Source organism: Oncorhynchus gorbuscha, linkage group LG17 (assembly GCF_021184085.1).
Source record: "Oncorhynchus gorbuscha isolate QuinsamMale2020 ecotype Even-year linkage group LG17, OgorEven_v1.0, whole genome shotgun sequence".
In the NCBI taxonomy this organism is placed as follows: domain Eukaryota; kingdom Metazoa; phylum Chordata; class Actinopteri; order Salmoniformes; family Salmonidae; genus Oncorhynchus; species Oncorhynchus gorbuscha.
In genome coordinates, this window is record NC_060189.1 from 59,004,684 (window position 1) to 59,021,730 (window position 17,047).

Below are 17,047 nucleotides of genomic sequence, written 5' to 3' on the forward strand. Positions count from 1 at the left end.
TTATTCTCTGCGGCAGAGGTAACTCTGGGTCTTCCTTTCCTGTGGCGGTCCTCATGAGAGCCAGTTTCATCATAGCGCTTGATGGTTTTTGCGACTGCACTTGAATAAACTTTCCGGATTGACTGACCTTCATGTTTTAAAGTAATGGACTGTCATTTTCCTTTCCTTATTTGAGCTGTTCTTGTCATAATATGGAAATTCCACAATTTTTTAACAAGGCACACCTGTTAATGGAAGTGCATTCCAAGGTAACTACCTCATGAAGCTGGTTGAGAGAATGCCAAGAGTGTGCAAAGCTGTCATCAAGGCAAATTGTGGCTATATAAAATATATTTGGATTTTTTCACACTTTTTTTTGGTTGTTACATGATTCCATATGTGTTATTCAATCATTTTGATGTCTTTACTATTCTACAATGTAGAATATAGTAAAAATAAAGAAAACCTTTGAATGAGTAGGTGTGTCCAAACCTTTGGTACTCTTAAGTAATTCATTGGGATTCAAGATGGAGGCAAATCGCTGAATGAGAGGAAAACTAGATGAATGTACAGAAATGAGTTGAAATATCCCTGATTTTGCTATTATATCAAAGCTTAAAGTTCAAGTAATTCTTCCTAGTAGATCGAGCATGAAGAAAGCAGTAAGCAATGAACTCCGCCTTGGTGGTGGCCTGAAGTCTGTTATTGTAGTTAACTTTTTTTTGAAAGTGACAACAAAGGAAGGAGAAAGAAATGCCTTTGTGTCATGCTCCTGTAATATTGCCAAACTAGTTCTGAGGTATATGGCAAGTAGGTACTTTAACTGTACATCATTCATTTGCCTTCTCAACGCCCCTAGAGTCTCACATGATGTGTTCGCATAGCAGGTTGAGTAGCACCATATGTCATTAAAATCAGTACAAACCCAAAGAAATATAACTTTTTCTTTACAACACTCAAATCCTAAAGCGTTAAAAAAAAGAGTAATTAATTTACTGTACAAATCTAATATTTTATCATACAACTAGATTACAATTATTTAAAGATCAACCACAGCAAGCCAGCTGCCTTCGAAACCGTGAAACTGACATTTGAGCTGACCCTGTTTCATGTCCTACACCAAAGGAAGGTAAGGAACATGTTCACAAAACACAACAGTCGCATGACAACACGTAATATATGCACAATTCAGGTTTTTTTCTGTGAACCTGTGGTCAAGAACTCTGAAACAGTTGCTGACAAAGTAAATAACCCTTGAGAGAATATGCGAGAATCACATTTTTTGTTGTTGAAACATTACCGTCTAAAAATGCACCCTTTTAGAATGGCTCCATTTACAATGTAAAGGACATGATAACAATTGTGAAACTGAAAGCACCAGAAAGTAAAATGTAAAAATTTGATTGGCATGATATTCCTACTGTTATACAGGTAGGCTACAGTAATTTAAATCAAGTTTTTGTGATAAATCTATCAATTTCATGTCTTGAAAATAATTCCTTTGTTGTAACTGTAGACGTTTTTACACCAATGATCTGATCTGAAGGTATTATCAAAATATTTTACCTTCAATATCAAAAGTGCTTTTTTTTGCTGATATTTTGTCGATTTTGTACAGTATTTTCAGTTTCATCCATTTTCACACAAATCATCTGGAGAAACGCGTTTATCTATGCAAACTGATTTGGTTCAAACATGAAGACATTTGAACAAAACTGTATAATAAAGACACGCTCCACTTTTAGCACCGTTATTGTGGTGTGTCCACAAAGTTCAGTGTTTTTTACAGTATGTCAAGATTATATATATTAAAAAAATAATGTTTAAACGCTTAATTAGAAAATTAAAGCCACCAAAAAGAAACATTGTTTCCAGTAAATATAGAAGTCCTGATGTATTGGACCTGCAAAGCACCCGAGAAACGTTAACAGTGTGTATCTTGTAAAAGTAACCAGATAATAAATACTTCCTTAGTAGAGGGGGGTCAACCAACCAATCGGTAAGGTCCGAACTTTCAAGAGGTGACAAACCTGATGTACTCTATAACGTGGTACGACTTCCAATTGATCAAGTTCCTTCTCCCCCCACGCTGTGTTCTTCTGACACTGTTACTTGCAGTCAGGAGAGAGAGGATGCTCTGTGTTTTGAGGCTAGTGGTGCTTCAGCTTGAGGTTTTAAAGATAGCACCGTCAGTATAGCACCGTGAGTTTTAATTCTCAGTGTTATTCCTCGTGAGTGAACCCTACAGAACAGTATGAATATCTCTTGTCTAGATGAAGCGGCTGTACGGCCCTGTGACCTTGGTAAAAGCGTAGGGCGACGTGTTGACGTAGGTGTTTGTGGTGCACGACATGGACCTCTCCATGAGGGTCTGGATGAAGCGCTTGTACGGTGGCTCCCCTTGCTGCTCTGACAGCTCCGGGTGCTCCCTCTTCGCTCCCTTCTTAGTGCTCTTGCTGGGCGTCACTGTGGCGCCCTCGACCCCGTTCCTCTCGGCGTCCTCATCCTTCTCCCGTTGCTTCTCGGCCATCTTGGCCTCCCACAGCGCCAGGCCGTGCTTCGCCTCGTTCATGTTCTTGTGCTGGTAAAACACCAGGGAGATGCGAGCGGGGTGGTTGCGTTTGGGGTTTTTTAGCGGCGTGGTGGCATGCATCTCCCGCTTGGCACACTCGATGAGGATGGAGCCATGGCTGGGCGCCACAGCCACCCCGCCGATCTCCGGATCCAGGAAGTTGTGCTCGTTGTCGGACCACATGGCAGGCTTCTCCTTGGGTGTGGTGGGCGTTGGCGGACCCGACCTGGGCTCCTGCTTGATCATGGGGGAACCCCCGTGGAGGTGTTCGTTGGGGAGCCCTGGGAACCCTGGTTGCGTGGGTGTCATGCACGGGCTTTGGAGACCCATCTCGGTCTTGACTTGCATACAGAAAGGGTCCTGGGGGCCGCCCGGGGGGAACATTTTGGTGCTCTGGGAGAGGTAGGGATTGGGGTACCCACCAAACTGATTGCCTTTGCTTACTGCTGCTGCATAGTCCAGCCCTGGGTGGTGGGCTGAGGGCGGCCTGGAGAGCGCATCCAGATATTGGGCATCGGGGGCACCGCTGGGACCGTACGAGGGGGGACCGTAGGGGCTCATGGGGTGGATGCCGGACCTCATGCTGCTACAGTTGCTGTAACCATTGATCTGTAAACCGGGCTCACCATACTGAGGAGGGTAGTTGACCCCATAGCGTTGGTGCGCACCATACTGCTGCTGCATGTCGGAGTAAAGCGCTCCTGGCCTCTGTTGCCGGTACATGTCCAGGTGCTTTGGGTTCGAGGTGTAGTAAGGGTGGTAGTTGTCTAAGGGCGAACCTCCGTTACACTGGTAACCCGGGTAGGGACTACCTGGAGTCATGGGGCTGGGATAAGAGCTCGGTGGATTCGACCCATTCATGTAAGAGTTGGGTATGTGCAAAGGGGAGGGGTAAGGGCTTGCTGAGGCTGGTGGCTGGGGGTACATGCTACCTGGCTTGGAAGTGCTTTGAAAAGGGCCGGGGTGGTTGGGGAAGCCGGCGTAGGGGCTGGCTGGATGGGGGGATCCAGGGAAGGCGTGAAGGGCATTCTGGTGCTGGAGTTGCTGGAGGTGGGCGCCGAGGGGGTGACCTGGCGGCTGACCTGGTGGCTGGGGGGTCGTTCCCATGGCGCCTGGATTTGGACCTGGGAGAAGAGAGCGATGGAAACACGTCTTAGAAACAGGCAGCTTAACTAGGGCCCACTGTTTTGGGTGATCATGTCAAATGACCTAGATTTTTATATTTATTTGAAGTATTTTCCATAAATGAGAATTACACCAAAAATGCAGCAATTGTCTGAGGATGGTGCTGCACCATCTGACATAAAATGGGACAGTTTGATGAAAAAGCTTGAAATGAAAGGTTAAAATCCAAGTCATGTGACAAAACACAGGGCCCTTAAGCATAACATATAAAATGCTAAGAAATACTGTAGACTGACTGTGTACGATATAACCAGTCATTATACAAGATGATGCCAAGTATGCCAAGATCTATAAAGATCCAATCTATTAGAGGCTGATGGAATGCTAGAAAATGCCGGAGGAGAACAACAGTATCATCTGTGTCTTCTATTCTAAAATATCACTATAGTCCTCCTACATTAGCGTCTTGTGTCTAAACCCTGCTACACTGTGTTCATCTCCACCCACCTGTCCCAGGAGTGCTCTGAGCTATGCTCTCATAAGTGCTACTAGATTTCAGCTTGGCCTGTAGGGCTTTCTCTGCCTTCGAAGGCGTGTCCGGTCCCCCGGCATTCTTGCTTGCGGCAGCCCGCTTGGCGTCCAGCTTCTTCTGCCGGCAGGACTTGGCGGGCTCGGAGAGCATGCGGATCTGGCGGCGGAAGGCATTGAGCACCTGGATGGCGCCCGTCTTGATCTTCTCCTGTTGGCCCTCTGCACTGCCAAATTCATCCGTTGGCGAGGCCTTGTAAAGGGGCAGCACATGGAGCTGCTCGTCCTCTGGAATCTTCCCGATCTGGCGGTTGTCCTCCTTGGTTAGCGTGCACACCTGGGATAGATGGTGGGTGGGAAGAGACAAGCTTGAGGGCTCTGTTTGCTTTTTGCAAATGCTTTGACTAGTGTTATTTTATTTACATCTGAATATCCACTGGGAAGAGGCATCTTCTGATTATTGCATTATTTTTTTGCTTGTTTGTTTTCTTTAGCAAATTCAAACATTTGATACTGTGTTGACATTTTGCTCTGTCATATTTAGATGTTGGCTTACCACAGTGCTGCCCCCCTGCATGTTGTGGAGGTCTCTGTGAGCGTGAGCGCAGAAGTCCATACAGGCGGTAACCCCGGAGAACGGTCGCCCCTCCCCCTTTCCCAGGCGGCAGTCTGGCGCCCTTTGCTCATGTTCCACCTGTGGATGAACAATATGGGAGTTAGTCACTGTCTGCAGACAGGTGGCGTCATTCCTCAGGCGAGTCACTGTACTAGTGTAGATAAGTGGTTCTATCTGCCGTTAAGAGAATGTGGGTTATTGGGTTAAGTACCAGTATGTCACAGAAATACCAGGTTTGTGTTCAGTTGAAAATGTTTTGAAAAATGGAGGTACAACTTGAACTGGTCCAGTGAACACACAGATTTTCGTCTGTGGTTGCAAAACATTATGCTACGGCGTGCCCAACTGAACACGACCCTCGGTGCAAAGAGAAGACATGGATTTTTTTTTTAAAGCTTGTGCTGAGTTGTTAATGTTGATTTTATGCTATACATGTAAAATGTCTGGCAGTACTATACATGGACGCTGCCCACAAATCCTTACCTGGTTTTGATAGGCATCTGGTGCCAGGGTTTTGTATGTGGGGGCCATTAGGGTTGCCAGATTCTGAAGGTTTTGCTCCAGCCTTTCTTCCTGATAGAGAAGCAAAACACACTATTTCAGTGTAGCTTTGTTTTGATGACTGGCAATGCATAATTAGGAGGGTGTATAGTGTGAAAGGCTGAAACACCCTAGGAACCAAAGGTACACTACTGACGATGCGCTCCCCAAATTTCACCAGGCTCACTGTTCATTAACTCTTGGAAGTGCTTGCACAAAGGATAGTAACATCTCATCTTGTGTTCTTGGAATCAGAGTAACACTAAATAAATATGTGTATTAATACAGTATGTTCTGTATGCTTCACCTCTTTCGGGTCGTCCCCAGTTAGCTTGAATTTGCGTGGGATTTTGCTCCTTGCAAACTTGCAGCCGTTGTAGTACATGCTCCAGGAACAGCCGAAGGAGAAGGAAGCGCCACAGGCCTCTGGGTCCAGCCCCTGGCACGCACACGTCCTCCTAAACAACAAGGATGAGAGGAATAACTCTGTTATATAATTATATACTGAACACAAATATAAAAGCAGCATGCAACAATTTAAACTATTTTACTGAGTTATAGTTCTTATAAAGAAATCAGTCAATTGAAATAAATTCATTAGACCCTAATCTATGGATTTCACATGGGTGGGCCTGGGAGGGCATAGGCCCAGCCAATCAGAATGTTTTTCCTCACAAAAGGGCTTTATTACAGACAGAAATGCCCCTCAGTTTTATCAGCTGCCCGGCTGGCCTCAGATGATACTGCAGGTGAGGAAGCCTGGTGTGGAGGTCCTGGGCTGGCATGGTTACACGTGGTCTGCGGTTGTAAGGCCGGTTGGACATACTGCCAAATTCTCCAAATGACGTTGGAGGCAGCGTAAGGTCGAGAAATCAACATTCAATTCTCTGGCAACAGCCCTGGTGAACATTCCTGCAGTCAGCATGCTAATTGCACGCTCCCTCAAAACTAGAGACATCAGTGGCATTGTTCTTGTGTGACAAAAATGCACATTTTAGAGTGGCCTTTTATTGTCCCCAGAACAAGGTGCACCTATGTAAAGATAATGCTGTTTATTCAGCTTCTTGATATGCCACACCTGATGGATGAATTATCTTCGCAAGAGAGAAAAGCTCACAAATGGGGACTAGAAGAAATTTGAGCAATTACTTTTGAGAAATATGATTTTTGTGCATATGGAACATTTATGGGATCTTTTATTTCAGCTCATGAAACCAACACTTTACATTAAAATTTTTGTTCATTATATTTGTTGGGAGCTTATATTTGTCCTATTTCACATATACAGTGTGTATTGGTAATGTGTTTCTTTGCATATGCTAATTCTCCCTGAGACATCATATGAGAGTGAGGTCATGGCCAATGTCTGCCATTATCAACCACGACCTTAGAGCAATTAAGCTTAAGTGCCTTGCTTAAAGGCACATCAACAGATTTTTCTCCTTGTCGTCTCTGGGATTCCAACTAGCAACGTTACGGTTATTGGCCCAATGCTCTAACCAATAGTCCATGCTATTGTACAAAAATATAAACGCAACATGTAAAGTGTTTGTAAAAATCCCAGAAATGTTCCATATGCACAAAAAGCTTATTTCTCCAAATGTTGTGTACAATTTAAAAAAATATCTGTTAGTGAGCATTTCCCCTTTGCCAAGATAATCCATCCACCTGACAGGTGTGGCATATCAAGAAGCTGATTAAACAGCATGATCATTACACAGGTGCATGCACCTTGTGCTGGGGGCAATAAAAGGCCAATCTAAAATGTGCAGTTTTGTCTCACAACACAATGCCACAGATGTCTCAAGTTGAAGGAGTGTGCAATTAGCATGCTGACTGCTGGAATGTCAAAAAGAGCTGATTCCACAGAATTTAATGTTGATTTCTCTTGAATGTTGTTTTCTCTACCATAAGCCGCCTCCAACGTCGTTTTAGAGATTTTGGGCAGTACGTTCAACAGTCCTCACAGCCGCAAAACACGTGTAACCAAGCCAGCCCAGGACATCCACATCCGGCATCATCAACCGCAGGATCATCTGAGGGGGGGGGGGGTATCTCTGTCTGGTTCTGGCTCCCCAGTGGGTGGGCCTATGCCTTACCAGGCCCACCCATGGCTGCACCCATTACCCAGTCATGTGAAATCCATAGATTAGGGCCTAAGGATTTGATTTCAAATGACTGATGTTTTTCTATGAAATGTAACTCAGTCAAATCTTTAGAAATTGTTGCATTTATACGCACACGTCCTCCTTAACAAGGCCAAGAGGAACAACTCCTTTATATCAGGCACACGTCCTCCTTAACAAGGACAAGAGGAACAACTCCTTTATATCAGGCATATGTACTCCTTAACAAGGACAAGAGGAACAACTCCTTAACAAGGATGAGGAACAACTCCTTTATATCAGACACATGTACTCCTTAACAACAAGGATGAGGGGAATAACTCCTTTATATCAGACACATGTACTCCTTAACAACAAGGATGGGGGGAATAACTCCTTTATATCAGACACATGTACTCCTTAACAACAAGGACAAGAGGAACAACTCCTTTATATCAGACACATGTACTCCTTAACAACAAGGATGAGGGGAATAACTCCTTTATATCAGATACATGTACTCCTTAACAAGGATGAGGGGAATAACTCCTTTATATCAGACACATGTACTCCTTAACAACAAGGATGAGGGGAACAACTCCTTTATATCAGACACATGTACTCCTTAACAACAAGGATGAGGGGAATAACTTCTTTATATCAGACACATGTACTCCTTAACAACAAGGATGAGGGGAATAACTCCTTTATATCAGACACATGTACTCTTTAACAACAAGGACAAGAGGAACAACTCCTTTATACCGGGCACATATACTCTTTAACAACAAGGATGAAGGGAATAACTCATTGAATGCTATTCATAAAACTCCATGCTAGATTTACCAAGTGCTCCCTCCTAGAAGTACATTTGTCAAAACCCTTAATCAACACCTACTATTTATTGTCATAGGCTTGGTTTAAATCCTGTGTATAAACATTTAATCAAACACATTCCTGTGAATTTATACATTTCCAAATACCAGGTGGTACAGTTACCATTCCAAAAAAAGGTTTATTACGTACAGTTGAAGTCGGATGTTTACATACACCTTAGCCAAATACATTTAAGCTCAGTTTTTCACAATTCCTGACATTTCATCAAATAAAACATTTCAGGTACACCCCCAATTGACTCAAATTATGTCAATTAGCCTATCAGAAGCTTCTAAAGCCATGACATCATTTTCTGGAATTTTCCAAGCTGTTTAAAGGCACGGTCAACTTAGTGTATGTAAACTTCTGACCCACTGGATTTGTGATACAGTGAAATAATCTGTCTGTAAACAATCGTTATTCCCCCAATCGTACTCCCAATATCTTAAGTAAAATATAATTGTAATTGCGAATATGTAAGTATGGATAATTGAGATTTATACAGGAGCTAATCATCGCTTCCCAGTGGGAAAGTGTAGTTTCGAGCACACAAAGAAACTCCTAGAACTTTTACTTATGAGTCAGCCTAGCAGTGACAAATTACATTGGAAACCTGCAGTTAAGCCTGTCCGTCTTATGCCTATGTGAACAACATGGTAAAAGGAAAATAGCATGTCGATTTTGGCTAGCTGGAGGTGCATTCATAGTATACTATCGGCAGTTGTTTGATGACATGGTGAATGACATTACATCATGCTGAAACGGCACGCTACGCCATTACACATGCGCTCCTGTAGAGTGCAGACATTACACCTCCTGTTGGAGACAGGTTGAGACAGGTTGAGACAGATTGAGACGGATTGAGACAGGTTGAGACAGGTTGAGAAAGGTTGAGACTGATTGAGACAGCTTGAGACGGATGGAGACAGGTTGAGACAGATTAAGACAGGTTGAGACAGGTTGAGACAGATTGAGACAGATTGAGACAGATTGAGAAAGGTTGAGACGGATGGAGACAGGTTGAGACAGGTTGAGACAGGTTGAGACAGATTGAGACAGATTGAGACAGATGGAGACAGGTTGAGACAGATGGAGACAGATGGAGACAGATGCTGCCAGTAGAGTAGTTAATGCAGTCATTGTGTGCATTGACTAGAACAAGCTGTTCTACCTGACAGAGTGTAGCCACGTACACAGCGCTTTGGAGAACTAAATGAGTTAGCTATGTTATACATGAATTAGCCTGGTCCCAGATCTGTTTGTGCTGTCTTGGCAACTCCTGCAAATGGTCATTGTCATGCCAACAAATGACCATAGGAGTTGGCAAGACAGCACGAACAGATCTGAGACCAGACTAGACACAGAGTTATAAAGCAATAGAATGTCTAACTGACTGAGTGTAGGATGACTCTGATGGACCAGCTTTGGGAAATCTTTGTCACAAACAACGCTATGACATGATAAGTGTGATCACTTCCTCTCATCAGGGGTCGGGTTGAATAGCCTTCAACTATCAATAATTCACCACCAGGTAACTCATCCCAGATAGGGTTTAGGGTTTTGTAAAGTGAAGCTAACCGGGAGACAACAGAAGGGGGTGTGTGAATGAGCTGAGCTGTTCTGTTCATTGGTATCAGGACCGGGACAAGCTGGCCTTTGATATTATGGTGTATCATCTGACCAAATGCCCAGCTAGTGTGTGACATGCCTGGTCGTCAGTTAAGCAGGTATTGTTATTATATATCCCCTATCATAACTCTACTACCTTAGTTTGTTTTCAGGTATTATAATCAATTTGAAGTTGTACACTAAACAAAATGATAAACACAACATGCAACAATTTCTAAGATTTTACAGTTACAGTTCATATAAGGAAATCGGTCAATTGAAATAAATGAATAATAAATCCTAAATTAAACTATGTATTTGACATGACTGGGAATACAGACCTGCATCTGTTGGTCACAGACAAGCCTACATTCATTTTAAACTGGTTGTACATTTGAATTAAAAACTTATTCTCCTGAGGTGGTCTTTCCTGTTTTGAGTGTACTATTTTGCAGTGTACTGTATTTGCATAGCAATAAGTAGCACAATGTGGTTGCAGTCCCCCTCAGTAATGTCTTGGATTATTGCACATTTGTCAGTGTCAAACAAATAATATGACTAAAATGAGAAAAGGTTAAGAAAATGTGTGCGCTTGGTACAGCTGTCGAAACACATGTATGGTATGATTAGAAGCAGGGGCGCAACTTTCGTTTAAGAAGTGGGCGGTACACAATTTATATATTTTTTTTTTGCCAGATGGATAAACTCTCCAAACAGTGTACCTGACCGCTCTGAGGCGCCCGCATAGTCCTAAAACACACCACTGCCTCGTTTAGGGGGGGGGTGAAAGTTGCACCCCTGATTAGAAATGACGATTTTAGAGGCAAAGGCCCTTACTCCTCGTTGATGGCACATCGTCGCTGGGTGAGGGCTCCGTGTCTCGTCAGAGTGTCGCTGAGCTCCATGTAGAGCTGGTCTGCCATGGTGGTGGGGATGCCGTCCCAGATCAGGATGATCACCACGATGCATGCCGCCTCACACCTGTGGCGCTCCCGCTCACGCACCAGCACCAGGAGCTTCTCGTCCACGCTGCCACGCCGGATCACCTGGAACACACCAACGTCTTGATTTATTTTATTTGATTGTAAATCTCATTGAGATGAAGTGCCTTTTTCCCAGAGGCATCTGGTCTGAGATCACAGAGAGATAGTACAGTAAAGATTCCCTTCAAATTACAAGATGGTGCGTTTTTACAATTTACCATTTTGCTCTAAATAGCAATCCTCGATTCTAATTTTGGCTATCCCAGTTGGGTGGCAGGTAGCCTAGCGTTTAGAGCGTTGGGCCAGCAACCGAAAGGTCACTGGTTCGAGTACCCTAGTCGACAACGTGAACAATCTATTGATGTGCCCTTGATGAAGGAAAGGAACCTCTTATTAAGATGCCACCACCACCCATGACTTCAACTCTATTCTTTAACCAATACTGTCTGATCAAAGTATGGAAGGTACACATTACAGCATCCCCAATTCAGAGTGATTCCTCCATATATTTAGATTTTAGTACCCTAATTTGCTCCAGAGGCGCTGTACTACTATGGCTGACCCTGTAAAACAACACATTACCCTGCACCTATCTGGTGTGTGATAATAATTTTAAAAATGCATTTCGGAGATATTGTCATGCTTCATTCACACTTACCCATTTAGCAATGGGGCATCCCTGTGTACTCTTCCCTTCTTTGCCTGTGTACACCACCTTTTCAATCCTGATGGCGCTGCCAGTTAGCCCAGACCTTCAAACGCAAGGATGATAGTTAGAGTAGATGCATGTGATATAGTAACAGAAGAGTGTACGGCAATAAAATGAGAATATGAACAACGTTTGTTAAGTGTGGGTGTAAATATGGGGTCTGTTCAGAAGTGTACAACGTTACAGAGCGTTCTGATTGTAACGTCTCCACATTAAATGTGATATATATGATATATACACATACACTTGATGACTGACAGGGGACTCTGTGTTGAAACCACAGTGTCTCCATCTTGGCACTTGTTGTAAATCATATTTTGGAAGCTTTAGAAATGCATTTATTAACGTCTACATTATTAATGTCTCCATTTTGTTTTTGTCATGTTTATTCTATTACAGACAACTTAATGCATACTTTTAAATTATATGATGTGACCTAAACATACAAATACAAAAATATAACTTTTTCCTTAAATTGTCATTTTTAGAGCTCACTAATGTTACTGTCCCCACTACAACAACAAAATACATGTAATTCTGTCCTTAAAACACTGTAGAATTCTATTCTTTCCTAACACAGCCTGCTCCTACTGGGGAGAACCAATAAGGCATCAAAGCCTCAATAGCATCAGCAATCCAGGGCTTATGTACATCATTGGATATATGCCATTTAGCAGACACTGTTATCCAAAGCAGCACACTTTCACACATTTTTACGTAGGGGTGGTCTCAGGAATCGAACCCATTATCCTGGCGTTGCAAGTGCCATGCTCTATCAACTGAGCTACAGAGGACCACAGTCACACAGCTACAGAGGATCACAAATGTAACAGGAATGGAACAAATACAGGCTTGATGCACGTATTCCCAGGTTAAATACTAATGGAATGTCTACGTGTCATATCCATGTCATGATTTATATGCCACCATGTTGAATTCTGGTGAGTGGTATAATCAGGAAACTGTTACTGTAAGTATGGAGGTCACGTGACCAGAAAGTGATCCCAAAATGGCTCTGGTGTGAGAAAGCTTGAGTTGAAATGTGTGTTTGACACCATGAAAAGCTCAGTAATTGTGCACAGAAATACCTGTTCCTATGGTTTATTTGCGTGTGAGAAAGCAACCGTTAAAATGTTTGTTTGAAACATTGAAAAGTTACACATTCAGTAATTGTGTATAGAAAAACCTGTTCCTTTGTATTATGTGGGATGACGCGGGATAAAACAACCCACCTTGTCTCCATGATGTCACGGATGGCCTTGATATTCGGAGCGGAGCCCAGGTGAGTGTAATACGGCCCTTCGTCCTTCTCACTGATGGACTCTGTATCAAAACAAAGAAAGGCACAACCCCCATACCCAAATCAGACATCAACCGACAAATAATCTGTGTGTGAAGACAGACATGAAATGTGACTCACCCATGCAGTGGCAGGAAGGGATATCGTACTGGGTCTTGATAGGAGTATCCAATAGGTTTTTAATGGGAGTATCCAAGAGTTTCATGGGGGAATTCATAAAACTCTGGAGCAGGGGTTCCTGCTTGGGGGTGAAGTCTAGGTGGGGTCTTTTCAACCCATTGGAGCCAGGGCGCCCCATCCCCATGTCCTCCATCCCACCTGACCCACCGTCCAGGTCCGCGTGGGTCGAGAGCACCGTCACAGCGCCAGACTGCTCCACCTTGACCTTGTTCGGTGACCTGATGACGAGGGACTTCCTGTCGAAGACTGGCGAAAGCTGATACTGTCTGAGAGTCTGCTCCATGGTGGCTAGGATGCTCCGCTGGGAGCTGCTCTGGCTCCGCTCACCGCAGCACGACGTCTGGGGTTGTGGATTGTACTCTTGCTTGACCTGGATGCCACCCGCTACCATACCCATCTCCCGGCCCTGCTGTTGATGCTGCATCAAGGGTGGTGGTCCAGGCCCTTGGTGGTGAGGGTGTTCGAACCGCGGCCCATTCACCATCTTGATGGGCCGGACGCCGTGCTTGAAATCTACAGGGGTCTGTGGATGAGGGGGACCCAGAGACTCCCGCTCAGACTGCCTCTGTAGAAGATGCATCCGCAGGGCCGCGTGCCTCTGGAAGTCCCCCTGGGGGCCCCCGTGTCCCAGGGGTGGAGGTCCCCCCCTCTGGAACTGGGCGCAAGACTCCTGCTGATTCTGCTCCATTTTAGGATACATCTGCTGTTGCTGTGCAGACACCTGTTGGTTTAAAGCACCGTGTGGTAAGTGAGGTAGGGGTTGTGGGGGGGTCTGGGTAAGGGGGAGGTCCATGTGGTTGGGGTGTGGTTGTCGGAGGTGGGGCGGCGGCTGCTGCTGGTGGGAGTATTGCTTGAGTCCGGGGCTTGGAGTGTACTGCCTCTGCTGTTGTTGCTGTTGTTGTTGCTGCTTCATCTCCAGCTCCATCTCCATCTCCATGGTATTACTGCTGCTGTGTCTCCATGATGCCTGCTGGGACTGCTGTGCGTCGTTGGGCTGAGAGGGGTCTACAGGATTGTACCCAGGGTTGTTTCTCATCATAGACTGTATCTGCTGCTGGTGCCCAGGTTGGGGTTGACCACCCTGACCTCTGTAGCCTCCACCAGGGGATTTCAGCTTCTTCTCTAGCCTGATGTAGTCCTCCAGCTTGAGTTTTTTCAGCAGCTGTTGACTGTCCATCGTGCCCTGGTTGGGGTCCTGTGACTGGGGTGTGTTGACCGACTGCTGTCCATCGTACTGAGATGGATGGGACAGCGGGCGCTGCTGCTGCTGTTGATGTTGTGGACGTTGTGGCGGCTGCAAAAAGCTAGGTGATAGTATTTCCTCTAGATCTGGGTCGCCTTCGCATAAGTGCTCTGGCTGCATGGGGGCTCGAAAACAATTCTCCCCTTGCTGCTGCTGTTGAGGAGGAGGAAGATTACACTGCTGCTGGTGCATGTGTTGTGTATGTGGCTGCTGTTGAGGAGGAAGATTACACTGTTGTTGGTGCATGTGAGATGGGCCTTTAGAGTCGGCCTGCTGCTGCCACTCTGGGGCAGTGTTGTGTTGGGCAGGAGACACCTGGTGAGGCGACTGGGCCGGCCGCGGCTGCTGTTGCTGGTAGGCTCCTCCGGTGGGTCCTACATCGAAGCTTTGTCCCCCCGTCTGGAACCTCCGTGCTGAGTCGGGCTCCAGCATCTGACCCCGGGAGTTTAGATCTATCCAGCCCATCTGGGAATTAGGGCAACCGGGATCCGCTCCTCCTCTCTGCTGCTGCTGGGTTGTGTCTTTCATCGTCCCGTTTTGATGGGAGCGTTGGGATCCAGGCTCGCTGCCGGTGGGCAGGGAAGCTGGGCCCATGGAGCCCTGGGGGCCCATAGAGTCAGCTCCACAGGGGTTTCCTGTCTGCTGTTGCTGCATCCCATACTGTTGCTGCCGGCGCCTCCCCTCACTCTGCCCCATGCCTGGGCTGGGGAAAGGGCCGGGGCTGAACCCAATGGCCTCTTTTGTCTGCAGCGGAGTGCTCTGCTCTAGAGGGCTTGGGAAAGAGTTCTGATGGTTAAACTCCTGGTTAGGTTTCCTGTAAATGCCCTCTGTGTTGTTCTGATGTTGCGAGCCGTCAGCGGGCTGCTGTTGCGGGTGCTCTCCTCTGTAACTGTTAGAATACCCATTCACCATATACGGGGCGTCTGAGTTGTTATATCCATTGCTGCCTTGCCCTTTAGAGTCTGCTACCCCAGTCTGCTGCTGTTTCTCAGAGGCAGGCATCTGGGCTGAAATGGGAGGGAACCCTGAGGTAAGAGAGGTAGGTGACTGCGTCGTGGCATGTTCGGGCAGTTCAGGGAGTTCGTTGGTGAGTGAGCTAATGTCGTCGACCAACCCCACCTCCGGTTGAAACTCCTGCACGCCCGTCTGTGCTGCGATGGACACTTGTTCTGGGTAATACTGAGACAGAGTTTTCTCTAGAAGGTCACCAGGTGTGCCTTCAATGGAATTGGGGCTCACTGTAGCACCGTTAGCTATTTGCTTGTTCCTCGATAGTGAGAAAATATCCCCTCCATTTGAGAAAGTATTACAGTTTCTCTTATCCAGTCTTGTCCCATCGCAGTCAAACTCCCCACCATCCTTTTTGTCCCACATCTCCTCTCCATCCCCTCCATTAATCTCCAAATCCGATCTGAGTTTCTTGGCCTGGTGACGGCCCAGTAAGGACTGGTCACAGAGCGCATGCTTCAGATCCCCGCCATTGATCATGTTATAAGAGCCTTGGTCGAACAGTCCCTGCACTCCGGCAGGACTGCTGCAGTTCTCCCTGTGTCTCTTCATTGGGTTGATGACCCCTGCCACGGCCTTGTTGTAAAGGTTCCAGTTTCCATCCCCGTTGATCTGCTGATGGGCTCCTTCCGGCGACTGGGTGCCATTTTGGAGCTTGGCGGTGATCAGGTTGTCTGGTTGAGTGGCGGCGCTGAGTTGTGCTAGTATCAGACTTTCTTCCGTCTCCTGACTGGCCTTTTCTTTTTCCATCTGGCCTGCTCTGAGTCCATCCACAGGGCTGCCCTCTGTGCGTCCTGCAGGGGAGACCTGCAGGGAGAGACGGAGAGAGAGAGAGAGAGAGAGAGAGAGAGAGAGAGAGAGAGAGAGAGAGAGAGAGAGAGAGAGAGAGAGAGAGAGAGAGAGAGAGAGAGAGAGAGAGAGAGAGAGAGAGAGAGAGAGAGAGAGAGAGAGAGAGAGAGAGAGAGAGAGGTATTACTAACCATGAAATACAAAAACAACAGACGAACAGTCCCTTAAATGTGTATTCATAAGGTAAGATTACACATTTAAACAAAACATGTGAATGGTGCATATAGCACTGATCTTGAATTAAGGTGGAAATGGGTATTTTATGATGATAGACTATTTTTATACAACCATCCTATATTATTCGTCAAATGTCATCACTAGTTTCCACTTTCCCATAACATCACATTATTTCGAAACGAAAAGGAAAAAACACACATTCTCTCCTAAATTGAATGGAATGGGATGTATTTATAAACACAGGACAAAACACATGTGGGCGGCGACACTTTGCATGGGGGCGGCAGGTAGCCTAGTGGTTAGAGTGCTGGGCCAGTAACTGAATCCCTGAGCTGACTAGGTAAAAACTTGTCGTTCTGCCCCTGAACAAGGCAGTAAACCCCTGTTCCTAGTCTGTCATTGTAAATAAGAATTTGTTCTTAACTATCTTGAGTAGTTAAATAAAGTGGCAGGAAACAGTAATTGAGTCTGAAATCATCGCCAGCCTGGGTCACATAGTTGAGTCTGGGGAGTAAAATGTTTACACTTTGCTCTGAGTGGATATCAGTTATGCGACATGAAGGAAGGCACAGAATTAAATGATCCTCAACTGGGTGGCAAGCAGGGAGAGAAATAAGAATGTTATCCCAGGACAACGTGCCGTGTCAGC

General features: G+C 45.6%; 1 protein-coding gene across 1 annotated transcript; it reads right to left on the bottom strand.

The window, feature by feature from the left end:
* Positions 1–348: 348 nt before the first annotated feature.
* Positions 349–16,162, bottom strand: tet2 (tet methylcytosine dioxygenase 2). Its single transcript, XM_046307726.1, has 9 exons — positions 13,062–16,162; positions 12,874–12,964; positions 11,591–11,684; positions 10,787–10,995; positions 5,668–5,818; positions 5,304–5,393; positions 4,761–4,898; positions 4,184–4,541; positions 349–3,675 (listed from the first exon to the last, which is right to left on the bottom strand). Exons 1-9 carry the CDS (start codon positions 16,120–16,122, stop codon positions 2,249–2,251), a joined length of 5,619 nt encoding a protein of 1,872 aa, XP_046163682.1. The 5' UTR covers positions 16,123–16,162; the 3' UTR covers positions 349–2,248.
* Between the last annotated feature and the right edge of the window lie 885 nt (positions 16,163–17,047).